The 27,630-nt window shown below is 40.5% G+C and overlaps 1 protein-coding gene across 4 annotated transcripts; it reads left to right on the top strand.

Moving 5' to 3' along the window:
* Window positions 1–1,104: 1,104 nt before the first annotated feature.
* Window positions 1,105–22,138, top strand: LOC146387667 (ras-related protein Rap-1A-like). Of its 4 annotated transcripts, none has more exons than XM_084929443.1 (8): window positions 1,105–1,213; window positions 8,337–8,425; window positions 10,313–10,381; window positions 10,687–10,743; window positions 11,785–11,925; window positions 16,045–16,188; window positions 16,519–16,649; window positions 21,056–22,138. In XM_084929443.1, the coding sequence occupies exons 2-7, from the start codon at window positions 8,369–8,371 to the stop codon at window positions 16,606–16,608; spliced, it is 558 nt and encodes a 185-aa protein (XP_084785569.1). In that variant the 5' UTR covers window positions 1,105–1,213; window positions 8,337–8,368; the 3' UTR covers window positions 16,609–16,649; window positions 21,056–22,138. The 4 variants fall into 4 exon arrangements, with proteins under 4 accessions (XP_084785569.1, XP_084785571.1, XP_084785572.1 ...); XM_084929445.1 differs by having other exon boundaries at window positions 1,114–1,213; window positions 8,332–8,425; XM_084929446.1 differs by lacking the exon at window positions 1,105–1,213 and adding an exon at window positions 1,231–1,450.
* Window positions 22,139–27,630: the final 5,492 nt, after the last annotated feature.

Genomic DNA, 27,630 nt, shown 5'->3' with positions numbered 1-27,630 from the left:
TTTGGAGCTTTATGAATACATTTATGGACTGTAGATTACAAGCTAGAGCAGGATTTTGCTTCTCCACTAGAGGGAACTCCTTGCAAAACAAAACAAACAAAAAAAACAACAACACTTTTGCCCTCTTTGCCTGCCCAGCTTGGTGCAGCTGACTCTTTAAAGATGTATTTACAAAGGACACATAAGGAAGCATTTTCCTCTCACATTCTGTCACGCACCAGTTATCTCTTCTAGAGCCAGTGCTGCAAATTTACAGGTGGACACCGGATGAGAAACTGGACATTAAAGGGGACAATTATGCAGCTCGCACGGCACGTGGGCTGTTTGATTTTTAGAACTGTACTCGTGGCAAAGTTTCAGACTTTACTTCTGAAGCTGATAAAATCCCAGAACAATAAATAGAGATACGGAAAGCAACAGCAGCTTCCCCTAAAAATATGTAATTATAAATGGTCAGGAAATTGTGTAAAATACCCATCATAAGCAACCTTCCCAACCATAATGTTTAGTTTTGGGAAGCCAAAACACATTTTTAACACAGTGACACACAAAGCATGCTTAATCAGTCCCAAAACTTGTTGGTGATTAGTTTACTGTTAATTTATTGTGTCAGCTGTCAGCTCTACTTTGGCTCAATCATTAAAGGGAGTAGGTCATTTTTATATTAACTGCTTTCAAGGACCTTTTTCCCCTATAAAGTCATCAATAATCATTAAAGTCTTATAATTAATGGCTGGTAAAGTTTTAAGAATCAGCTTTGACTGCTTTTCAATTAAAATAAATTTTAAGTGTCTTTGTGGGGCTCTTGAGACTTGATTTAGACTTTATCTCACACAATTTGTAATCTTAGTGAAAAGAAATTATTTTGTACACAAACTTTGTTTTTTATGTTTTGCTTTTTACATTTGTTTGCATTTTTCACATAACTCACAACCAGAAAGTGCTTGACTTTGAGCACTGCTTAATTGTACAACAAAGGTTATTTGCTATAAAACAGTTATAATGCATGAATCCAGGTTACGTGAGTGTGTTAGTGTTAGTACTTAGCGTTACTGTGCAGTCCGTTATCATGCAAATGACGCGGGGCGCGCGGCCGATGTGTCATGCCCTTTTAAGAAAAATGAGAATCAGCGGGGAGTGACGTCTGCTGCGCGCACGGGCCCGAGGCAAACTGACACTTGCGGAGCGGCGAGGAGACAGCGAGCAAGATACGGTAAGTGCAGAAAGCCAAACTTTACTACGTGCTGAATGCGGTCGAATAATAAGTCATTTGCACGGGACTACGTAGCGCCGACGCTTGCGTGGCCATTAGCGAATTCATCATCACACGCCGTGTGTGTCTGTGTGTGTATGCGTGTGTGTTTTTTCGCCGAATAAAGGAGAGGAATTGCCCGCAAGTACATACCGGAGTGTGCACTCCCATTTTAGTCAAGGCCAGACGGAAGGGCAGGTAACGTTAGCTGTGGCTTTCCCGAGAAAATACACTGCAGTGTGGCTTGATTTAGTGCTTGCCACGTCTGGTTTGGTCGGGAATAGTAAGGTAGGGTTGTTTGAGGCGGGTTTCTGACAGGGTGGTTGTGTTTTGATAGTGCGCAGAGGTCGGGAATGTGTCGGCTAGTTAGCTCGCTTGCTAACGAGCCGCAGCTAGCGGTTTGTGAAGTGTCGGCGGCCCGCAGCAGGCAGTTAAAGCTAGCTAGTTAGCGGCATTTTGCTAACAAGCTTGATAACGGGACTTAGGCTAGTTGCTGGTTTGAAACTAGACTGCTTGCGGACACATGCCGGCCTCACTCGCGTGGATTATAGATTATGCCATTTTAAGGGTTTATCTGTAAGCGGGCTTATGATTTGACCAGAATTTGATTAATGTTGCTGGAGCTCATGTTGTAATAATCACACATCGACAGTGTTGTGCTGTGTGGTTTAGTCCGAGCCACAGATTGCAGGGACTTGGCATGACCTGAAGTGATAAGCATATGCCGCTGCCTTAAGCAAATTAGGTAGATTCACAGTGAGATAACCAAAGAGCTCAAATTACTTTCTCTTGTCTGACTCCAAGCTTCGTGACAGCCTATCGCATATTATTTCTGCTTCAGGGGGAGAGATGTGAAGCAGGAAAAGTGTGTGCCCCATCCTTGAAACTGTAAACACACAGCAGGTCACTTTCCCAGTTAATCGGCCCTTTTTACAAAGAGGCTCACTGCCTCAAGGGTACTTTATTTCACTTTTTCTTTGTTGAAATTACACATTTCCCCGAACCTGACTTTAAAGATGCCATCTATGCCAATAACCCCTACCCTCCCTCTTGGTAAGCAACCAGCCTGCTGTCAGGATTCTTGAACAGGAACAGAGACTGGAAGAGGTTATTTTAGTAGGTAGCTACTCCTTTTCCATCCTATCAGCATGAAGCCTTTTTGCGCTTAGGAAAGAGGATGTGGTTACAGGTCAGGGCCCCAGTAACACAGATGCATTCAGCTGACAAGGCTTGTCAGTTACGGGTCTTTGTCATAATTAAGTCACAGAGTTTGTGTGCCTGGCTGCAGTTTTGCTCTGACTCATGGGGACATTTAAGGTTGTAGGAGATAAGAAAAAAAGAGAGTTGTATAACTTGATTATTTGATTATTGGGTTATTTTATGTTATGTTAGTTCATGTTTTTGTAAGAGAAGAGTGATCGGCGAGTGCAGCTAAAAACTCTTTGACACCTGTCTTTATTTCTTGAATGAAGTTAGTTTAATTGATAACACAAAACAGTTTCTTCAGAAAGTATTTTACTCTAGTTACCTGTGAAAACATGGAATTCCCCTTTATTGTAACTCTGGTGGTAAGCGTTTATTTTACAAGCTTGTAAATTCCTAATTTCCTAGCGAGGTTTGTAATTTGGCAGTAATTACAGGAAATTACAGACAAGTTTAAGTTGATACACTTCAAATTAATTAGTTACAATTAATTGCCAAGCTACTTATACAGTAGGACTTGAAAATCTGTTACAGGTGAAATTTCATGTAAAGACAAACTTAGACCCAACTAAACTAAGATCAAAGGAATGTTTGTAGATATTTTTTTGTCAGCAGCCTCTAAAGTTAGTACTTTTTTTTTTTTTTTTCTTTTTCTTATGTGTAGTGAACTGCGGTTTTTAGTCGAGGTAACACACGAGCAAGCACTTTTCAACACATAAAAACACCTATTAGCAGCAACTGTTGGAGCAACTGTTATCTCACCCTAAACCACAAGTAGATCATATTTTTTTTTTTTTTTTTTTTTTTTTTGACAGCGTAGCTCATCAACATGTAGTTTGTCAAGCAAGCGAAAACCCATAAGAGTTGGTATTGTGCTGCTAGCGTAACCAGCGGATGTGTGCATGTTCACCATCCGCACTGGGTGGAGGATACGGAGGGCAGCTGTCAGTCATCCCATCCTGCTGAGTCAGTTTGTGTGACAGCTTCGTTGCTGTTGGATTAATCTCAGTAGACCAGGAAATTGTGGATCCTGGGAGGTTGTACTTTAGCTGACCAGCCTCCTGTTCACTAAATTAAGTTTTGCAGTTTATCCAGACTTGCATTCGCTGCATGCTCTTGCTACCGGCGCCACCTAATCCAATTCCCAGCCTTAGATGGATACATACCTTTGGCTGTAGAGGGTGAGTGATGCAGTGATGTCATAGAGGAGCATGTTTTCTGTGGCATGTGGCCTTCTCCCGCTCCTTATTTGCTGGGGTTACTACGAAAGCAGATTAACAGCAGTGGTGTGTTTGTTTTCTTGGGAATGACAGTGTGTAGTTGAGGGCAGTGGAAAGAGACTGGTTTGGTTTTAAAAGCTGATGTCCTTAAATGGCCCTGTGTGTATGTTTGCGGGTATTGTGACTGTGTTTGCAGGCTTGTGCTGTGTGTAGTTTCCCTGATATCATGCAGGCAAGGTGTCAGAACGAGAGTATTCTTTTCACTCACTTTGGTACCTTTTTGCAGAACAGGCTGCAGGTAGCTGCAAGTTCAAGGAAAACTCAAAAAGAAACAAAAATTGTGTTGCTGGCAAATTAAACATGAAGCAGAGTCTCTTTGAGCTGTAATCAATATGTTCATTTGGGGTGTGAAAGATGGCACCAAGTCCAGTGATTCTAGCATCAATTAAGACACTCTGAGCTAAGAAATTTGGTCTGTTTCTCAATACTTTATTAGTAGCAGTATTTACTTTTTTTAGTGGTTTATTGCTCTTCATTTGTATTTGAGCTTCCGCGTTAGTTCACCAGCACTTTGACTCGTTGTTTTCATACATGGACTGCCATATGAAAATTTGGGAAAGCAATCAGATTTGAGATTTAAGACCTTTTTATATTTATTTTGGCATAAGTGCAACAAAAGGACAACTACTGATGGTGCACGTGCATAAGTAGCAACACAACTGTAAAATTATTAAATTAAAAAAAAAAAATGCGGCACATACATTACTTTACACTAAGATTATTGATATGTTATTGACAGGCTGTGTTCATCAATGTCACGGGTAAAAGCTCTGTTTCAGCTTGTTTGTTTGTGCATGCATGGATGGTTGTGAAGCTCCTGCCTGAAGGTAGGAACTGAAACAAAAAACTATATCAGTGCTGCCAACAGTGCTAATTGGTGAGAAAGTGCCGGCTGGGTGACTGTCACCTATGTTTAGCAGCTGCAGTAGTTTGTCTGGTACTGTTTTCACTGTGAGAATCTCTGTGCGCGAGTCATAATGCTAAAGAAATGTGCTCCCAGTGACAGGTCATGTAGGGGGAACTACCACCAAAACGGTTTTAGGTTCTTTGCCTGGTGTTCAGGACAGGATTTGTCAGTGTGACAGTATCACAACTGTACAAGAAATAGCCACAAAACTTTACAGGTGTGTACACGGTTTTCCCCTGGCTAGAAAAACGAGGCGTCTTTTATTTGTGGCCATTATTTCAAGATAGAGTAAATTGAAATGTTGAAAAATAATTTTATCAGTATGGCATTGAATAATGGAGAAAACCTTTTGATGGGACACTGCAATATTGTATGCGAGGGGGAAATCCCTGGTCTGACTAAGATCAAAATGAAGGTTAGGTTTGACGGTTATGGTTTGACCTATATAATATTTAGTAAGAGAGGCCCATGAGGTTGCATTTCGTTCTCAGCTGCATGCCTCTGTTCTGTATTATTTTTATTAATTTGAATTTTTTAGAAGTTGGGTGTGGTCTCAGTACTTATTGGCAGTTCAGTTACTTTTATTTCCAGCACATGATGGCCTGTGACTTTTTTTCTTTTTAAATATATATTTGTTTATATGCTGTGGTAAGCACCCATAATTGCAATAAGGGAAACCATACCCTGTCAGATATGCTTACAGTTAGGTAGGTGATTACAAAACTCCTTTAAATGTCAGTAACGTTAAACTTAACTTCTTTCCAGTATCAGAGACACGGTGAAAAACCCTGAAACATGGATTGTAGGGCTTAATTTCCATTTTGTTCTGAAAATAGCATCACATTTGTGTGAAAAAGGGGATATGAGATCGGCACTAATGCTAAACTAGTCCAGTAAATGAAAAGATTATTTTTAACTTGCTGAACAGCAAACTCTTAGAGGAAACAACATTTTGGCGACATCTCCATCTCTTGTGAAATGAGGAATCTCTCTGCTAACGTCAGAAGTAATTCTTACAGTGCTGAAAACTCCAGATGTACATGACAGATTTGGAGTCTTTTTTTGTGCTTTTACTTTCTAATTTGACTTTTGTCTCAACCAGCAGTCCTTGTTCTGCTGTGCAGCCTTGGAGTTCTTGGTGTAGTGGCTCTTGGTCCTGTTGTCCCCCTTCTTGTTAGGGGTCCCTCCAGCTTACAGCACCTCTAAAGAGCAGAAAAAGGACTGCTGTCACCAGCTGCAGTTCATAAAGGCAGAGTTGGAATTTTTTGGAGTTTCTGATTGTGGAAAGAGCTTCTCTTTGGAAAGGCAGATGAATGATATTGAACATCAACCTGTTTACCGAGCCAGGCATTAGTGAGACTTGAGACAAGAAGGGCCAAGGCTGGCTAGTTACTAGTAACTGATCCTTCGAAATAAGTCTGGACTGGCTCTTATTCTGGTTTATCTTTTTTTTGAGGGCGATCCACACAGACCTTGTTTTGTTGTCATATTCGGCTTTGCACACTTCTTTTTTTGTACAGTAGTTAATCTGCCTGGTAGTTTGTGCTGCTTTCTTTCCTATTGTCGTCTTAATTTTTGTTGGCAGACAGTTTGTAGGTGCATTCCTCCCAGCATTTTCGTATCCTACCCGGTGCTGATAATAACATGTTAAATATCCTTGCTAGGCAGCCTGTCCAAATAAAGAAAACTGTCTTTTTAAACCTTTCTACGCCTTTTTAAAAACATGTAGTTACTTTATTGGTTGACACATGCGAGGAATGGACCCTTAGAAACAATTGCTTCATATGCACAGGCTGCAAACTGAGGTTTGAAATAGTAAAGATGGGAGCTGGAATTTGACTGCACTTTTTTGGAGGAACACTCATCCTCCATAATGACCTTTGAAGCTGGCACATAATAATCTGACTGCCTCTGTCACAGAGCGAGCCCCTGACGTCATCCGTCTTAGCAAGGGTCAGTCCCTGAGTCCACTGTGCATTCACAGTGGAATTGTGACGTGCACATAGCTGACAAGTGAAGTGTAGCCTAAATCTAAGTGTGACATTGTCTGTACCACATTGTATATGTGACACACTGCATGCACTTGACTTTGTGCTTGAATGTTTACATGAGCGTACAGGGGCGCGCGTTTGGATAGCACTCGTGCATCCCTGTTCTTTTTCTTCACCGCCCATTGGCTCCTCTCCCTTAATCATGCAAGGAGAACTTCTCTTTGAATGCAGAGGATTAGAGAATATGAATTATGCACACTCTGGCCTTCATGTCCCACATGGTCCCTGCTTGTGATTGAAGCTGGAGGTCCTTCGTCCTTTGACCACTCCCCCTGAGAGTTTCTTTAGCGTGTGCTATTTAAAAAAAGCAGTGCAGAAGAGGATCATCTGCTTCCAGAGTAGCTGATGATTGGGCTTTTGATGTTTGCAAAAGAGTTGATGATTAATCGAGGCTATATAGTTGTCCTTGGGACCTAATTTCAGCATGCGCTACTATCTGATTTTTATTTATTTTTTTCGTTTCAGCCTTGATGTCAACAAGCGGCACTTTTTAGCCCTTGATCCAAAAGCGCTTGGTTCATTAAAACATAAGCTGGCAGTCAGCTGCCGTGTCTTTGAAGAAAACCGATATTAAAATGTTTTAGTGTTCTCTAAATACATCCCTACCACATTTTGTGGTTGTATCAGTAATTTAGAATATTGTTTATATTTCAAGTTGAATGTCTTATTTTGACTGCAGCTTTGACAATTACTGGAAAATCTCCTCCTATTTAAAATATTGTTTTTTCTAAACCAGCTTTGTTAATGGGGGTTTAATTTCCTCAACTATAATAGACATGTTTGTGTATAAAATGTTGAGAAGTAACAAAGATTTCAGCCAAATAAGGTACCAGACTGATTGCTTTTAAAGTACACAGAGTTTATTCTTATTGCTGTGCGTAGACACTCATCACAGGCCTGTTCTGAGCCAGGAAAAACCCTGAGATACTGCTTGATATGAAGTTAGATCAGTAGATAAGGAATCAGAAATCCCCACATTGCTTAGCTACTTCTAAACCCCTTCTGAGTCTGTAGCCCAGCTTGTAGTGACCCAGTTGGCTACCCAATCTGACTTTACGCCACAGTGTGTGCCAGTGATTCGTAACCCCCTTGTTTCTTAAAGGGATATTTTTACTTCACAATTTCCTTCCATCACATTTTCCACTTCCCTCAGCTGTTTTCTGTCGTAAGCGAAGAAGACCGCCACCATATTGCTGTTTTATAAAACCAAAAATTGACTCAGTGACTAACAAATCTGTAAGCAGGGTGTGTTTTGGTGTGTGAAAGCCAAATGATTGTGTCATTACGAGGAATATCTGCCAGATCAATGTATCATCTCCTCTCTCCTTCAGTTCCCCCCTACACATACACATCACAGCTGGTTTTTGTTAGAGAGGGGTCACATACTCTTCACCTCCTCCACCCTGAAGCAGCTCCACTTATGGGTGTTCCCTCCATTGTTGTCCTGCTTCTCCTCTATATCCTCCAGGAATGACTAGAATCCTTTCTTTCTGGAGTGGGAAAAACTCAAAGACCAGACAGGAAAAAAATCCCTTTGATTTTCCTGAAAAGAGATTTCTTTTTTGCTTTTTCCCCACTGTTTTTTCACACCTTTGCTCATTTTGTTTGTCCAATTTTTATTTTTCCCTGTTTGTCCAGTGCAGACTGTTGGGCTGTCCAGTGAAGCAATCCCGCCATGCGTGAATACAAGCTAGTGGTGTTAGGCTCTGGAGGTGTGGGCAAGTCTGCTTTGGTGAGTATGGCCTTCCAAACCTCTTCCTGCGTCTCCTGCCTCTATTACTCCTGCCATGTGTTCCCTAAAGACTTTGTAGATAATTGTCAATAAAACAGCAAGAGGCTTTGCTAGCTTTTGAAGGAAAGCATGCGGTGAAACATTTTTAATTATGGAGGTTTATAGAGCACAGATGAAACTGTCTTTTGACTGTTTAAATTTTTTCCTAAAGGATTTATTGAGAACATGCTTGTTTGCTGACAAGGGTTTAATCTATCTCCAAGGCCTGTGTTATTGAAACTAGCTGCCTGTATACATATAATACATATAATGGTTTTATTGTTAGGGTTTTTGAAACGTTCAAAGTCTGCCAGTCCTAAGCTCATCTGTGTTTATATGTATAGACATCGTAATCTGGTTTTTTACTTTTCTTAAGGTTGATAGAGAACAGAACCAGAGCAGTGATGTATTTTATTGTCAGGAGACCTCAGATGCCTGTGAAATGTGTCGTATGCTTTGCTCAGCTAATTTCAACCAGGTGTCAGATTAATCCCTCAAACGGGCAGGATTAAGATGTTATCAGGTGAACTTGGTCTACCCCACTAATGTAAATCTGCCGCTCAGCACTGCACTTTTAACACAATCCAAAATTGGACATTGCTGTTTATTTGGAGAGTGACACATTTATCATAATTTAGGCTCTATGTACCATATGAGATTTGAAATAAAGCAACTGATATGCTGATTGAAGATCAGAAACATTGGCATTATAACCATTTTTATGCACAGGCCTAACATGTACTTGGAAAAACTAATATAATTATATATAAAATGTTCATTTTTTAATACTGCCCAAGTCTGGAAGCCATGCACATCACCACAGATGGCTTTTCTTCTTTGTGATGCTTTGCCAGGCCTTTGGTGCAGCTGACTGTAGTTGTTTGTTTGTGGGGCTTTCTGCCTTTAGTTTTGTCTTCATGTAAATTCCTTTCTTGATTGAGATCAGCTGATTACCTTGACCATTGGAGAATATTTCTGTGTTTTTGTTTTTTTTTTGTTTTGTTTTTTCAACTTCCAAAACTTCTGGGTTGGTTTTGCAGTGTGGCATGTTTTTACAGATGGAGATGTGTGCCTCATTCCAAGCCTTCTCCATATTTATTTCTTCACATTATTCTCTTACTGAGTGATTAATTTCATTGGTCTAAAAAATGCTGTTTCCACACTGAACTGGCACCTCTGCATTTCTAGGTCTAATCTGGCCTAAACTACTGGATACTATATTCAACATTTTTGAGGCTAAATTGTTTTTACCTTGTGGCGAACCCTCTGTTTGCTGTCTTGAAGTCTTCTCATTGTGGTAGACTTGGATAATAGACATCTAGAAGAGTTTTAGTACATCCAGCCAAGTGAAGAAAAGGATTGTTTACCATGAAAAGGATCCTGTCATCCACTATTGTTTTATGTGAATGTGCAGGCCGTTTTTTTTTTTTTTAAACATTCAAGTAGCAAAGTGTTGATTTGGCCACTCTATTTTATTTTTTTTGCGCCACTCAATTTTGCTTGCATTGAAAGCTCTTAACTCTCTGCATCTTCTGGGTTCACAGCAATGATTAAACAAGTACAAATCCTAAACTCGGGATCAGCCCTTGTACTTTCTACATTTTACTATTCTAACTGAATATTTTTTGATAAATAAAGAAGGTCAGAGTTCAAACACATGCAGATTTAGAAGTGTGCCAGTAGAATAATTATGTTGTGCTTTTGGTCACAGCTGGGCTTCATGAACATCCTCATTCCTGTCTAGTTGTGATGATCGTAGGTGGACAAAGTGTTAGACGATATGGCACTTCGGCTGCATGTGCTACTCCAGCAGTTTGATGTTGGCTTTCTGTGTGTCTCCCCTTACAGACAGTTCAGTTTGTACAAGGAATCTTTGTGGAAAAATATGACCCTACAATAGAAGACTCATACAGAAAGGTGAGTGTCCCGTGAGAGGCAGAGTGCTGGCTTGAAATGAGCTGATTGTTACCAGCTGCTCCTCAGGTTCACATATTATTGTGCTCGGAAATTTTCTCATTCAACTGCTTCTACTCTGTTACCCTCTCATTCCTAGTTTTCATTCTTTATATTTTCCTGTGACTACTGGTGTGGTTGCTTTCATGTTTTCCCCTCAGTGTTAGCTGTCTCTTTCAGTCTTCAGTGTATGACCTATGAATATAACCTATGAATTTTGTTTGCTCAGTGACCTGAAATTAAAGATGCTCTTACATGTTTTCTTACAGCAAGTGGAGGTAGATGGACAGCAATGTATGCTTGAAATTCTTGACACAGCCGGCACAGTAAGTAAACTCACTGCCACTGAAATCTTCAAATGCTCAGCTTTGCTGGGCATATGCACTCCTGAATATATATTTTAGTAAATCTAGAGGCGTTTCAGATCGGAGAATCCGTTAGGTAGTGTTTGGTAATTTGGCCTGTAGGGAAAACAGCCTTATTTATTTATTTAAAGCTAAATTGTAGTCAGAAAGCAGTCGATTCTCTCTGCACACACTGTTTACCTGCATTCGACCGTGACCTGCTCAGATGCTATTAGTCAATGCTACTCAGGCTCAGTCTGGGGGAAAAGAAACAGACTCCTGGCACCAGAAATCTTTTTCCTCGCCTGCAGTTTTTACATATTCATAAATGATATTTGATACAAGATGTGACGGTCTGCCACACTGTGAAACATTAAAACAAGTTGTATTTCACAGATACATTGGGCAATGAGATCTTTAGTAGCTGAAACGACATCCAGTTATGAGCTGACACTGATGCCTTTTTATGGTGTATCTAGAATATTTTGTACACCAATCTAACATTAGTCTTATTCTGCCCCCCCACTGGTGTCCTCGTGCAAGAACATTTCTGAAACATTTGTCTGTGTGGAAACTGGTGACTGAGAAACACATCATCTCTTATCCTAGAGATGTGCAGAAACTGTTTTAAGTGTGCGTTTGTCGGTAACAGACCCACGTTGCATTGCACTGTGTGTGTGTCTTTGCTGAAAAACCTGACAGACATCCAAGAATTGTAATCCTGCACAATACTGTTTCTTTATCCACTGGGATTTCAACCAATCCACTGTGATTATTCAGTTTTATAATAAAATGGTGTTCAGTTTCATCGACGTACACTGGCCTGAAATTGCTTATTTTCTTTTTTTTCTGTTTTAATTCTGACAAATGGACCAGTCAAAACAAAAGGGACAATCTAGAGCCAACACATCTATGCTTGACAAATGATTTAATGATTATTTAAAAAGAAAAAACAATAAGTAAAAGTTGGAAGCTGTATGACAGCGCTCATAGCCTCTCCATCTTTTTCTCCCCCTTGTGTAGGAACAGTTCACAGCTATGAGGGACTTGTACATGAAGAATGGCCAAGGCTTTGCCCTGGTATACTCCATCACAGCACAGTCCACCTTCAACGACCTCCAAGACCTGAGAGAACAGATTCTACGAGTAAAGGACACAGAGGATGTAAGTATACTGTATACTGGCATAAGCGTACAAGCGTTTTATAATTTTATCAGTTTGTGGCTAAAATTTTCTTTAATCAGGTAGGCTGTAGAAAGCAGAGTAGTGGCAACGAGCACAGTTAGACCTAAACGCCCTGTGTCCATGGGCTCAGCCGCCTACATTTTTCAGGGGCCTGATCAGACTGTTGCTATAGGTACCATTCAACACTATAATCACTCTGTGTTATGCAATTAATTGCAGATTTGTATTATCGGAACATAACACAATCAGTGTCACGGTGTTATGTTTATAGAGTATAAACAGTGGCAAACTTGTGTACTCTGCATAACTGAGCACTGATTAATATTAACGTTGTGTGTGTATGTCCCTGCGGTTTCATCAGTGTTTGTTGTAGACACCGAGCACTCGTGCTCACGGGGATTTTTCTGTATACTGTGTGGTTTTCTCCATCAGGCCTGCCTCACATCGACGCTGCAAATAAGAGCATGTGTCATCTCCTTATTTTCCAAGCTTGTTGTTTGTCATCAGCACATTTCCAGTTTTCTATATATCTGCTAAATTGTGGGACTGCTGGAGCGAGTAAGCCCTCTATCCCCTCTCTGGTCGAGTCGATAGTGCGTCAGCAGGATCTAAGATGCCCTTTTTTGGTGATCTCTTGAGGGAATGAATGTTACCATAACCCACCCTCTTGGTTTTGCTTCCTTACGTCTCTCTGTTCCCTGTCAGCCATCTGCAAAGCCTCTCTAGCCTGGAACAGAATACCTCTCTTTTCTCTTTTTCTTGCTCCCCTTACTCTATATTTGTGCAATTATTGTGCTGCTTTTATTTGAACTGGTCTTTTCAGCTTCTGTTGCATTCTTTCCCCCCCTCTGTTTGATGGCCAGCCTTGTGGTGTTGATGTGGTCTGGCGCTCTATGTGGGTGATTGGACTGTCAGGCATGAAGTGCAAGGAGAGCCTCAGCTCATCAAAAACTGGGTTGTGAGACTGTGGTTCTTCATTAGGCTCTCCATGGTTTGGGAGCTGAGGTTAGCCTCAGGCTAACAGATGGATTGCAGGACCAGTGGCTTCTCGACACGCAAGGAAAGAGTTGATGTTTCTTTTCTTCTGGAAATCTGTTCCCTTTGAAAACATCTTTCAGTTTAAACAGTTCAGCTTATCTGGCTATTATGGCCACTCTGCCAGCTATCAGTCCACTGGTCATTTGTGCCCTTACCTTTGAAAGCCATGATATCTGTTTATCCTTTTTTGCCCCTTGCAAGAATGCATGACCAAAGGAAATGCTGGGCATGTTTTCCCTTTTTCTTCCAAGAAGGCAGATTTCTTAGTTTGAGAAATATTTCAAGTGACTGCAGAGCTAAAGCAGAAACCGTTGATGCTGCTACAGCTGTTCTTATTCTCAGCTCTGACATGCACCATTTACTGCAAAGCGGGTATAATGTACAGATGCACCTAATATCACCAGGCTCAATTAAAAGGGCTTTTAATGGTTGTACATTCATTGAACACAGTAGGGTCAAATTCCATCTCTTTAGAAGAGCCATTAGTGGCAAAAATAAAGTAAGTGAGCAGACACTAGTGAATTAAAAGCTCACTTCCTTCATTTCCTTTCACACTTCTTATGTAAGAGAGGTCTTATGACTTTTCCGGGCCACCTCAGTCTCTGCCCGTGTGACTAGGATGGTAGTAATGAATGACTCCAATGCTTGTGACTCACTGCTCCATTTTAAAGAACTAACTCCATTCATTTTTGTCGTTCTGTACCCGCCTGTTCACTGTTACCCACAATCCAATCTTCGGTGTGCCATTGTGGGCAGGATACGACCTGTCTGTAGCATGTTAATAAAGTCTGAACAGATTCTCTGTGGGTTGTGTGGATTTTTCAAGTAGGCTAATGCTGCCTTGTGTTCTGCTGACGCTGAACTTTTTTTTTTCCTTTTTCCCTGCATACCTCCATCCTTTCAGCCATCTCACCATTCTTTTTATCCCAGCTTGACTCAAGAGTTTATGTTAGGAGGGCATACCACTGGTTCTCCCGGGACCCGTGGGAGAAGTGTCATTCAGCAGTTCAGCTTGAGGATTTGTTTAGATATCAAACATCAACCGCCAACCTCTGTGGGGTTAATCTAAACATCTCAGTTTCCTGTCGTCTGCCCCATAGAAAGGGCACAAAATACTCACCCTATATCTTACTTTGTCTCAAGAAGCCTGACGGTAGTGCTCCAACAGCAACCTCTGAAAAGAAGACTTACTGGGGGGGAAAGAGTATGGACAAGTGAGCACATGTCAGGATACTGGTATTTTTCTTAAAAATATGTAGATTTTCCACATCCACAAGACATGTCTGGGGGGCATTTGTAGGTCCTCAGAAGAGAGTGAAGGCAGGATTTCCCATGCATAAATTAATAAATAGACTTCCCTGGCTGATATATTATTGGCGCCTCTTTTGTTGCATGCAGAATTTTTCCATCAGTTGATTCCTAAGCTGTATCACAAACACAGATATCCCGTGAACGAACCCTGTGACAACATCTTAAAGTCTTCCTCACATCTGAGACGTTTTCTAACATCATACAGTTTTACAGTGATTAGTTTATTAAGCCAAGTTTCAATGTGGAAATGCAGCCCAGGCTGAATGAACACATCCACACACAGACTCTCTGTGTCATATAATTCCAGAGAGCAGCTGGAGCATGGAATCCAGCTGAAACATTTGAAAATATTCAGGAAGGAAAGCGATGTTATCCCGGCTGGGCGGGGCTGTCATAACTTCCTCCGGGCCAGCATTCTCCCTAGATAGCCGGGCAGGAAACAGCAGGCAGGATAAGACTCATCCCGACACCCTGACTGCCCAGCTCTGCCTACTTTGACAGTTGAGGCTGAAGTTTTGCCCAGAATACTCTGTCCTCCTCAGGCTTTCTTTTTTCTGTTTTCTTTTCTTTTTGAGGGGACCTTGGTTATTAAAACATTTGAGAGAACAAAAGAAGCAGCATTGCTGGTTTTAGGAGGTTCCAAAACCGGCTGCACTTAATCTCAGTGACTGTCCCCTCAGCTTTGCTTTTAATTTATTTCCCTTTTAAAGAAACAAAAGTTAAAAATAAACCACCTTCCTCATCAGTTCCTATTGATTCTTTAATCTCTCTGGACACAGTTGTGTAACCTAAATGATTTTCTTTACTTTCCCACCGGGAAGGAGATCGTTTTTTTATTGATCATCTTTGTGACCCTCCAATTCAGGCCTCAGAGAAAAGCACACCCACTGACTGTTAATACTCATCTCTTCAGTCTTTTACTTGGGTTGTGCATTTGTTTGCAGATATTGCTTTTTCACTACCTTTCACTCCACCAAGAGATTTAACCCCTTTGTTTATATGTGTGTGGCTGGTGTGTTCAATAAAAAAGCCTGGGCCTTTATACTGTTAACCGTTCCCTGAGGTAGAGTTAAAGGGTGACGAATGGATTAAAACAATCTTGATAATGTTTGTTTTCTAACATTCCCAGCTGCACCTCCAAAGAAGGGTCCTTGTTCACCGCAAGATGGCATTTAAAGGTTTATGATTAAGTTTACAAAAAGTAGAGTACAGCATTTAAAGTCTAAAAGAAAAGTTACTGAAGCCTTTTAATGCAAACGTGTTTATAGGAAACACATTTGCTTTTCTCCTATATCTAATTTCCTCTCTGTAGGGGAAAAATGGCAAAAAGGTTTGAACAAAGAAGTTATACAAAGTCAAAGAGTAAAAGGAAGGTTCTTCTCCTTCATGAGGAGACTTTGATTCATGGCTCATTATGTACGGTCTTGTGATTCAAGCTGTATACTTGTATCCTGTATACTTCTAATTGATCTGTGTTGGACGTGAACCTGGACTACAGCTTCAGCTGTGAATAATACAAATTGTAGGATTTATATTAAATCCTAAAACAGCCTGCTGACATACAGAGTGGAGTCTAGGTTGTAAGGACAAATGGATTTAGAGGAATCTGAACAGTTTTTGTGAATTAAAATGTTAAGTTTTACATTAAAAGAAATTTTAAAAATGCATGAACAAAGAATATGTGACCAGACAATGGGGGATAAATCATGTGGGCACAAACAGAACCTGCTTGCTCTTACCTGTCCTCAGGTGCCGATGATCCTTGTAGGGAACAAGTGCGACCTGGAGGATGAGCGTGTGGTGGGGAAGGAGCAGGGCCAGAACCTGGCCAGACAGTGGAACCACTGTGCCTTTTTAGAGTCCTCTGCTAAGTCAAAGATCAACGTCCTTGATGTGAGTACAAACGTCCCCTCCAAAAATGCAACTCTATACATTTTTCAATTTGTTTTCCATCTCAGTCACAGTTGGATGTGTGTAGTGCAATCATCAGTAGAATTGTATTTATTTAAGACACATAATTAAGGTTTCTCTGACATGTAGGTAATAATGAGCTCAGATGGATTATACTTCATTCTCTGGGCTACATCCTGTTAAACCTTCTGTCTGCAAACTGTCACACAAATCCATTTAGTGACGAGGCTATGTGTGGGTACTTAAAGGTATAAGGTTTAGAGCTTTATTAACATTTTATCTGTTCTCTCTCTCTCTTTCTCTTTCTTTTAGATCTTCTATGACTTGGTCAGACAGATAAATAGGAAAACGCCAGTGGAAAAGAAGAAGGCAAAAAAGAAATCCAACTGTGTCCTGCTTTAAAGACCTTTCTCCCTTCAGCCCCTGCAGCAGCTCTGAGCCAGGTGTGTGTGTGTGTGTCTACAGTTTCAAAACACATTAGTCTTAAATACCCATGCAGCCGGCATCTTCACAACTTCATGATTCATAGACAAGCTGTCAGATTAATTGTTATGTAATGGCTTTGATCTTCCTGCTGTCTCCGATGGTACTGCATACATCAGTTGTCGTTTTAGTCATGTGGGTTTGTTTGCGTGCGGTTAAGTCGAAACAACTTTAATTTTATAGTCTAAATAAACTGTTCACAGTGGTTATTGTACCTGTATAAACTCAAAACATGCAGTTTAGAGATGGCGCCCCCCCTCCAGGTAGCTGGAGGTATAACTGAGGGTTCAAGTAGAGACAATAGATTACACAATTATAGTATGTGTATTAGCAAGCAACATGAGGTAATGCCTGACCTGGCTCCCTGTGATTCATTTAACTGGTTACAAGAGAGGTTCTTGGTTTAAAACGGTCTGAAGAGGAACTTTTCAACCTAACAGCAGATACACAACACTGATCTGTCAATAGCTCTCTTACAGTCTACAAACAACTTCACTCGTCATTCAGTGAATATTATTTCATTGATACTGATGACGCATAGGCCCCGTGAATGTCTAGAAATGAAAGCTTCCGTGAATTACCCTTCAGACCTGTGAAATGCTTTTTAAATCTTCATTCCTGTTATATGAATGAGTCAGTCTGTGATAACTGGAGATAAATTTCAGACCTCAGCAAGCTGCAGCAGCTCGTTACGTCTGGGAAATCCTGATCTGTCAGCATGTTGTTTCCCAGACGAAGAGCTGCTTCTTTTGAAATCTTTTTCACAGGATTTTCAAAAAAAACACGTTGAGTGGTGTTACGACCCGTCTAGGGCCAGGCAATAACATGAGTGAGGCACCTGCCCCCCAAAGACCCAAGCAGCCACAGGAAACAAATCCATTCTTTATAATGTGATTTGTTTATAAAGTGGTAAAGAGGGACAACAAAACGGGAGTGTCAACACTTCAAGGTGAGCCGAGGCCAAAATAATAAACAAAAACAAATCAACACAAATCCTGCACCCCTGACCTTACCAAAACAAAGTCAAAAATAAAGACTGAGTCTGACCTCCTTAACTGGAGAAAACTGGTGATCAAAAGAAACGGCAGCTCAACCCTACCCACTCCACTTCCACAACTTTCGAAACAGCACTGCAGCCAGCGGCTGCCACAGGTATACTGCTGGGTCGTGAGGAGAAACGCGAGGACCTCGCCCGGCGCGGCACTCCAGCCTCCTTTTAACAGTGGTAATGAAGAAGTCTGAAAACTGTCACGCTAAGTGCTTATTTCTGTGAATCCTTCCAAACAGACGATCTTGTCTGTTAATTTTAGAACGACCGCAGGCAATAATTAAAGTCAATTCGTCAAAGTCTGGACTGCAACATGAGAGCAGATTGGAGCTGCAAAGCATTTTCTGTAAACACTAATGACATGTTTCCTTGTTTCTTCTACAGTTGTATAAATCTTATATGAGATTTTAATAGATGGCCAGCACATTGAGTAAGCTGTTAGGTACTTGCTTTTGCTTCATTGTTATTCAGAATCTGCAAAAACTACTAATTAAGTAAAACTGCGGTCAGAGAGCAGCCATCCTTTTTGTCATATTGCAGGCATACATCTCCAGTAACCTAAAATAAGTCAAAATTTTCATTATGTCCCGATGGAACTGAGCCCATTTAACCCACCTCTCACCAGTTTCAAAAGTTTCCACTACATATGTAGAACGTTTCCTTCAGGTGAAACTCAATCTATTCCGTTGAGGAAATCTTGTAAGAACTTAGGATGTGCAGCCACCCTCACATGGAGATTACTGAATTGGGCCTCATCGTTTCCAAACTTTGAAGGTAGTGAAGCGTAAACTGTTCAGAATGCTTCAAACAAACTAGTTTGCATGATGTGTCATTTGACCTTCTGTCAAAGGCTAAACCTGTTTGCTGAAGTAGCTGTGTGAAAGGTTGAATCTGGATCAGACGCTGTGCAAAGGAGATGTAACTGTTAGCTTTTGTGAATTTGCAAATGATGTAACACTCTGCATGAGCTGTTTGGTCTGTGTTTGCCGACAGCACAGGAGCCTATTTTTGAAGCAGTAAATGCCCAAATGTTTGCCAGCGTTTGGTTTGGGCTCGGGGACTAAATCTGCTGGTGATCTAAGGGCTGCAGGATGGAACATGAGTGGGTTTTAGGACTAAAGCCTGGGTCTCAGTGAAGCTGACGTGTCCTTGAGCAGGACTCTGACCCTTAACATTTTTTTAGGGATCTGTGCTTTTTTTTCTAAGTAGACAAATAAGTTCTTCACAGTCGGTCAATACATTTCCCTGTCAGTAATAAAGTGGCATTGCATTTCCACAATAATAAACAGCTGACTTTAATATAATGTCCAAACATGAACTACTTCTCCCGAGTCTGCTTTAATGTTTCCAGATCAGTAATTGGCTATTGTTTTTATAAGTATACTGAACCCACAAATAAGGAGTACACATCCATAAAGCCTACAGATAAATAACAAAGGACTGACAAGCTTATGGGATATTTTGCCATAAGGATTGGAGCAAAAAACTAATCTAATTGTGAGCAAGAATAAAAAGCTTAAACAGTTTATTCGCTGTTAATTGGTGAATGATATTGTGAAAAAAATCAAATGTCATTAAAAGAGCAAAATGGAGCTCATATGGCCTCTTTGTTGTTTGAAATTAAAAAGGGTGTAGCTGAACAAGCGACAGTTTGCACAACTTTTTTTTTTTTTCTTCTTCCCTCCAGTGTTTTGGTTAGAGTGCAGTCGCTTTTAGAAGCTCTTACAATCTGTTAGCTGGTATTTTGGGCTCTGTTGTCAGAACAAAACCCCAGTGTTGCCAGACCTGACAGGTTCACACAGCCAACAGAGAGATCTTACGTCTTCAGTTACTTTTAACTTCCAGGGTGGAGGAATAAAACTTTGATTTTGCAGATAAAACTGGATTAGTGAAACAGACAGTGCCATTGTAGCCAGCCCAGACAGCAGGGTCGCTGAACCACCCACTGCGTTCCTCGTCTGAACCCATCTGTGTTGGTCAGTTAGAGCTCCAGTGTGTGAGAGCGGGGGCCTCTGTTAGCATGCCCCAGGGTGGCGTCAGCACTCCCAGCACCCCCCACCTCCACCCTACCCGACTCTCACGCCGGCCAGCCCAATGAACCAGCACTAACGGGATTTCAACCTCGCTGTTCCACTGCTCTCAGCCCACCAGCTCATACGCTGCGAGAGGGAGAGAGGGGATACAGTGCCAGCCACAGACAGGACGCAGAGAGTTAATAGGACATGTCAGTTTGTGGCTTCCAGCATGTTGACCTGATGAGCTCATGAACTTTGAGTCTCTGGTTTTATCTGTCACTGTATTCACTGGGAGAGGGATATATTTAGGGAGCTGATGGCTTGCATGGCCCTAGATTCCAAACACCTTAATGAAATAAAGTTATCATTAATATTCTTGAAGGAGCTCTACTATGTGTCTGAAGAGGTCTGTTAATGAATACTCAGAATCAGAAACCGAGCAACAACATATGGAAGTTATGAAAGCTAACTGTAAGACTAATAAGAAAAACAGGATTTGCTGTAGCCAGAATGTGATTATAGCAACATGAGAGTAGACCGCATGAACACTTGAAATAAGAATGGTTACTGCAGGGCATCTGTTATTGCGCTCATTACCAACTTATTGTCACTGCCTCTCTGAAAGGTAGCTTGGCCTGCAAATGAATCACGAGCCTGCTAGTTGCACTTGTACCATCACGCATATACTCCTATTATGTTATTTATGCTCTGTTCTCATTTTGCTGTTTGTGAGTTGAACACCAGCGGCTCTCAGTGTTCGCCCAGACAGACGTTCATTTAATTGCAGCAGCTACACTAAGCACAGGGTGAGCATGAGCTAAGAGCTCAGACTGTTAATGGAAAGATGGCACCTGAGCAGTGTTTAAATATCCCAAGCAGAAACTCGGCAGACCTCATCACATGACTTTTGGCACACGGACTGATTGAAGTTTTGCTCAGCTGAGAGAAGCCACAAAATGCTGATCACTCTGCTTCCTAAAGCCTTTGGCACTGAGAAAAGCGCCAAGAAGTTTAAGAATGAAAAACTTTGTATTAAGGGTCCAAAAAGCAGGTTATAAGTTTTTTTTAAATTTTATTTTTAAGCCTTAAAATCCCAGGTTTATACACATCATTCTTGTAATCATTAATGCTTTTACTTTAAAGTGGTATAATATATGCTATATGCCCATGTATTTTTTTTCTAATGAAATTGCAACACTTGCAATGCCGTTCAGCAGCCATTAGAGGGCACTGCCGCCTTAATTTTCTTTCCGAGGGTGGTTTGAGTTGGCTATGGAAGGACTGACAGTGTGCTGTCTTGCAGAAATGCTGTAATGAAGAACTGTTGCCCTGATTGGAACGTGCCAGCATTCCAACAGCCCCGACCCCACCCTTCCTCCATCAGCCATAAACGGTGAATCAGCTGACTGAACTGCTCCTATCAAAGATGAGGATGATCTACACCAGAGAGAATGAAAAGAGAAAGACAGTAAGAGAGAGAAGACTCTGGTCTCTCGCCTCCGAGGACCTTCCTCTGTCTCAGTTTGAGTGTGAACGCTGAACGGGAAGCGTCCACCTCTGCACCAACAACAGCACCACAAACTGACGATGTTCTGATTAAAATGCAGCAAAGCCTCTGAAAGTTAAAAAAAAAAAAAAAAAAAAGTCCACGAGCTGCCTACATGGCCAGCCCCTTATTTTTATTTTTTGACAGCTTAACATAAAGAAATAACAGCATTTAAGAAGGAAAACAAAGTTAGAACTTGGATTCAGTATTTTTCATCTTTTTCAATATTGTATTTGAAAGACATGGAAGTTGACCTCTTTAGTTGTATGATTATAAATATTCTTCAAAAATGAGCATGAAAAAAGCATCAGTTATTACGTGTAGATGTTTTCAAGTGAAATCAAAGTGGAAAAGTGAGAATTTTTTTTTTTTTTTTTTTTATAGCCATACACCTGTTCTCCATGCCTGTCATGTCAGTGATGATAGATCGAGGTCTATGATATGTATTATTATTTTTATTACTTTTTTTTTTTTTCTTTGTTCGCCCTCTTGTTCATGGACTTCTCTTCTGCAGATATCTCTCTCTGATGTGACTTAATTTTATACTCAGTCACCGGGATTTCATAGCCCCCATAATATATTCTAATGCCATTTTTCTTTTTGCATAACAATGCTTCAGAAAAAATGGGTCTTTTATAGAAGAAATATGGGGAAAAATAAGGATTGATTTCTATGTCTCTCGAAGCTGAAATATATTATACTAAACCAACTCTAATAATGCTTCTTGTGTTTTTCTGTCAATAATGTTCCAGCTTTTATGGATTATTAAAGTACATTTTAGTACATTTTCATTATACTGGTCAATGTATTTTTGTGAATTAAACTTTTATTCAAAGTGGATTTGACTTATTTGGGATGAAATATGAGATCAAAAGATTTTCTTGTTTTCTGGAATTTCACATTGAACAAAAATGGGAATTGTATGGGAATGTAGTGTTGGTGGGAATCAGTTACCCAGTGATTTTGAATGGAGAAACTGTTCAGTGCACTGTTATTCCACATGCTTTGCTGTACTCTCGATGGCCATTAGGTGTCAGTATATGAACAAGAATAATACATGCACACGCTACCTCCTAGAAGCTCTCACAGTAAACCAATGCAAAGCCAGCAGTTCATTTTTAACGTATAATGCTGCTTTTAATCGGATCATCAAACTGCACACAGTGCATCTTCAACATCCTGCTTCACACCAAACACTGTGAGCATCCGGAAGGAAAAGGGGGATTTTTCACACCTTGTACTCTGAGCCTGCTTTTTAATCCCACTTTCTCACCTGAAAGACGGGATTTTCTGTAATCTCTTCTCTCTGGTTTCCAGAGCAAAGGAAAGAGCAGAGATATAAATACAACAAACGATGAAAGGTTAAACCGTGCATTGCGTGGAGGTGAAGCAGCATGCATGTAGGTTTTTCTAACCTCAAGAAAATAAGTGCGTGCTTGTACTCTTTTGTAATGCTAAGTCATGATTAAATAGTTAACATATAAAATTACAGCCTGACCTGTTTTAACCACAACATGCAACTGTGATCATAATTTTTCAACCATATATATATAAGGAATACAGTATACTTATTTTGACCTACTTTTATATTTGGTCTTTACTTGAGCTGCTTTAACTCTCTTCACTATAAGGCCACTGCCCCATTGTTTGATTGGATGCCTCTCTTAAACAGAAGGCTTGAACATCAGGTGTGTCGGCCGTCTGTGCTCACACCCAGAACCGAGTCCTTAAGATGACTGTATTAAGTTCAACTCCTCTTCGACCAAGCACTTAGAGCAGTCTTAATGTTGGGCTTTTGGTTCAGATTTGTCATGTTTAATATAAACATCCATTCACTTATAACAGAGGAATGAGGAAAACCAAATAGCATATGATTTCTTAATTATCCTGTAGTGAAAATAGTTGGTTAGCATTCACTGTGGTACAGTGATTTCTTTCTCCTTAGGCAGATTCTTCATATTAAATGCTTGACAAGTCAACAAGAAGCAGCCAGCTTGCTATTAGTGCAAGTCTCCTTCAAGTTTTTCTTGTAGGAGGGAGGAAAAAAAATGCTGCATCATCTAAGCTCCTTATGCCTCCGAGGGGGATGTCTGTGTCACGCAGAGGAGGATGCTAAAAATCTGCTGGTGAGGACGGTGGTGAAAGGATCAGAGCGTATGACTCACTTCTTCTTGTTTTTGACTCTTATCACCAACACCCCAGCCTTCATCAGGCTCCTAATCCCTTTAGCGGCTGAGAAGCGGAGTAATATCAAAAAAACACTTTTGCATTCATTACACTCTTATTGAAAGAATGCACGCTGCCATCCGCCTGACTCTAAACTCTGAGCTTCCTTCAGCTTCTCCGACTCCCCTCGGAAAAGTAAGAAAGACTCTTTAGTACCAAGTGGGCTTGAGTAAAATCAAAGCACACCGATGCAAAATGTGATCGTCCTCACAATGTATTACTTTCAGAACCTGGATCAAACGTGGTAAGACATCAGTCATTTCATTTAATCTTTGTTCTTTGTAGTATGAGCCACGTGAAGGCTGTACAAAGTGCATTATCTGCTTATGAAACCAGTTGTACCTGCACATTTATCCTAGAAGGCAACAACATGGACCACATGCATACAGAGTATAAAAACACTGAAATAGAAATGTTGGAATATTTATCTGAAAAGAACAGCTTTAAAGGTCCTTTAAAGGCATTAACACGATGCTGACCGCTTTAAATGAGTCACTGTACGTTTGGCCAATCGGCTGGCACGATTCCTGGCACTGTTCTAATATTTCCTTTAAACAGTGCTGCATTTGTAAAGCAACGCTTGATGACATTTTGTGCAGCATATTGTTGACCGTCGTCTTTTGACTGAAATGATCAGAGTCATTAGTGTCGTCCTTTCACTCCAGTATCATCTCCTGGAGGTCCAAGTTTGCATTTACTGGAAGTATGTCAATATGTAGCCTACTTTAGAGATACGCTGAAAGCTTTTAGACATGCACACTCGTCGCTACCCGTTATGGGATTCTCCCCATTTTATTATTCGTGTTATTTTTACATCAGGTTAACATTTGAGTTTTTAAATGATGTTATTCCCATAACCATTGACCTTTTTCACATTTGAGATTTGACTTTTCACAGTAGGGAAAGCCCAGGTAAAATTAGCAATGGCCCTGCAAGCATGACCTCCCTTACTTATAATGCAGCACCATAAACACACCTGTACTGTGAATGAGGGCAGTGTGGCATGTAAAGACATCTGCGCTGAATAAGATGTAATTGTGGGGTTTCCATTTTGATAAAAGGTTTAGTGTTTCAGCAAATCTCATGTAAACTACCATAAATAAAAGGAAATAAAGCTATAACTGAGTTAAAAAATTCTCCACTTTTGACTGGATCAAGCAAATAGAGGCATTTCTAGCCTAAGCAGTTCTAGCCTTCTGCACTTATTTACCAAATACTTACATGCTGTACATTTATCCTCGGGTGGGTAATGTTTGCAACACTTTGTGTGTTAATTTTTTTGAGTCAGAAATACCAAACAGAGAGTCCCACATTATCCTACATAAGCATGATCTTCTCCTACGTTTTACTGGAATCTCGTCACTGATGTATGCACACATATTTATTTAGAGGGAAATCTTTCTATATTGTTTCTGGTCTTAGCTGTAGGCTGCCAACAACAAACAGGTTTGGATGAATTCTTAAAGGGGGACTCCAAACAAAAGCAACCTCTCATCCACTCAAGGTCCCTGAACCCATTATAAAAGATTATATATTTATTCAGTCGTGTCATCCCTCAGCACCGTATCCCCCACGCATGCACACAACACACACACTTTTCCTTTCCCCTTGCCAGATCAATTAACAGATTAGTGGTTGTGTGTGATAGATTGAAGGCGCGAGTCCAGGATATCGTCTCTGTCTAATGCATTTTCTGTAGAGAGAGTGAGCATGAGCTTTACTCTCGGGGGAATATTGACAGGTTGGAGTGCAAGGTTATGTCTGCCCTCCAAGGATTCATCATCTGCCATTTCCTGTCTGTAATATATTTATTTTGATAATGCATATTGATGCTGTTCTGATGTTCAGATAATTCTCTTATATGCCACATGATTTATTGAGAATAAGCCCTTTTCTAGCTGTTTTTTTTAATTGTAAGGTTTATTATTTTTGCAATGATGCACACAAAAGATTGTGCAGAAAACTCTTTTTTTCTTTTTTCTTTACTGATTTGGCGATTATACTTCAGTTACATTGGTTTGCTTCATTCCCTTCCACGCACTGTTAAATGTATAATATTTTCATTAGCACGGGCAGTCTGCCTGACTGTGATTGCAATCACACAGTTTTGTAATTAAATTGAAGGCCTCCAGTTGTCATTATCAGCAGCGCCTAATTGAAATGGATGGTGTTTTTCCCAGTGATGTACCTGTGTGTTTACATAAGAAACAAGAGCCCATGTTTTTACACTGAATTCCTCATGTATTTACACAGGCAGCCGTGCAGCACAGTCACTGTCTTTGTTTACACACACGCTCACAAAAAAATACAGCAGTATATATTTAGCAGCTTTGTGGTATGACTGATTTGACAGAAGTTTGCCTCTTTTTATTTTGATGCTACTTTTAGTCCAGAGCAGATCACTGGGAGTAGTGTAGGGAGTCTGTTGGTGTGAATATTTTCTGGGTGTGTGAATATTTTATTTAATATTCACATCATCAAAGTAAAAGGCTGAAAGTTAAAAAAAAAAGTCCCGCATAATATATCCATCCTCTTCTACTCTCGTGGGGGGCGGAGCCTATCCCATCTGCCTTTGGGCGAGAGGCAGGGTACACCCAGGACAGGTCACCAGTCTGTCGCAGGTCTAACACATAGAGACAGACAACCATTTTCACTCACATTCACAACTATGGGCTTACCAAGTTACCAGTTAACCTAACCCCACTAACTACATGTCTTTGGACTGTGGGAGGAAGCCAGAGTAGTGGGTGAGAACCACGCAGACACGGGGAGAACATGCAAACTCCACACAGAAAGACCCTGGCCTGATGGTGGAATTGCAGTCAGGAACTTCTTGCTGTGAGGCAACACCATGTTTTACAGATGAATTGCGCCTCTCTCCTGAACTTCTCTGTACATATTGATGATGATTTGAACCAAAAATGTTCAATTTAGGTTCTGTAAGACCTGTTATCACTGATTTTCAGTCCAGTTTTTGTATAATTTATAATTTGACTTCTTTACCCCTCCACTGACACCATCCTTGAGGAGCCTTTGTCGAACAGTAGACCTGTGTGAGGTTTTTGCAGTTTTTTTCTTATTTCTTTAAGACCTTCAGATAGTGTTCATCTGCTGTAGTTTTTCAGGCCTGCCACTTGTTCAAGAATGCACTGCACACCACGCTGAAATATGCAATGTTTTTGGCTAACAACTCTTTAGGAATCTTATTGTTGGTTCAAAAATGTTATCTTATGCCTGAGAAACTGTGACTTTGACATTTTTCATAGATTCACCTAAAGAAATGGGAACAAAATGTATTATTGTGACAAGCTGCGGGTAAAAAAGGCCTAAAGATGCCATTTAAAATTGGTTCTTTGCTAAGTTATCTGTTGTGTATAGTACCAACATTGGTTCATCCCTTGAATGATTCATAGGTGAGTGAGTTAGTTACAGCAAGTGGCTTAAATAACAAAAAATAATCCTCTTAAAATTGTCAGATACAAAGACTGGAATGAAAGTGAGTGAAAAAGCAGCCGATGCACAAAGAAAAACTTGTAAAAGAGCTTCAGAAAGCCTTGGAAACAAAATATATATAAATGTGGTGGCTCGAGACTTTTGCACAGCACTGTTTGTATATCAGAAATTCTCCTCCTGGTCCAGTACCTAAAGTGTATTCTGATCCATGACCTGAACAGTATGTGATGACAAGAGCACAGTAAAAAAAAAAAAATCAATGTCAATGTATTTAAGGAGCAGAGTGGCAGCCGATCTTCGGGGACCTTCCTGTGCCCGTTGGCTTGAGTTCCAGTCAATTACTCTTTGGTCTCAGTAGTGTTATGTGTCTGACTGGAGACTGAGCTGATGCATCACTGTTGGACTGACAGTGAATGAAAAATGACTCACATTATGCCACCTTTGAAAAGTAGTTTTATCACATGCAACAGACAGACAGATGGCTGGATTAGTTGACGGCAAAAATCCAGCACCCTATTTAGAGTGTTAACATCTTTCGGGTTTTCTTCTTCTTTTAAGACACAATATTTTGTACAAATGTTTAACAGTAAGAGTGAAATCATTCACAAAAGCATCCACAACAGGTTTTCCATCAACACAAGCATAAATCAGCT

The sequence above is a fragment of the Perissodus microlepis genome, chromosome 5, assembly GCF_051167445.1.
Source record: "Perissodus microlepis isolate ML-2025 ecotype Zambia chromosome 5, ASM5116744v1, whole genome shotgun sequence".
Classification (NCBI taxonomy): Eukaryota; Metazoa; Chordata; class Actinopteri; order Cichliformes; family Cichlidae; genus Perissodus; species Perissodus microlepis.
The sequence above is the reverse complement of the archived record's forward strand: the minus strand, read 5'-3'. Positions and strand labels throughout refer to the sequence as shown.

What these genes read in the sequence shown, in the direction of transcription:
- LOC146387667 (XM_084929443.1), top strand. Translation starts at nt 8,369, where the DNA reads ATGCGTGAATACAAGCTAGTGGTGTTAGGCTCTGGAGGTGTGGGCAAG. An exon ending in TTCTTGACACAGCCGGCACA is followed by an intron (nt 10,744 to 11,784) that starts GTAAGTAAACTC and finishes CCCCTTGTGTAG; the next exon opens with GAACAGTTCACAGCTATGAG. An exon ending in CAAAGATCAACGTCCTTGAT is followed by an intron (nt 16,189 to 16,518) that starts GTGAGTACAAAC and finishes TCTTTCTTTTAG; the next exon opens with ATCTTCTATGACTTGGTCAG.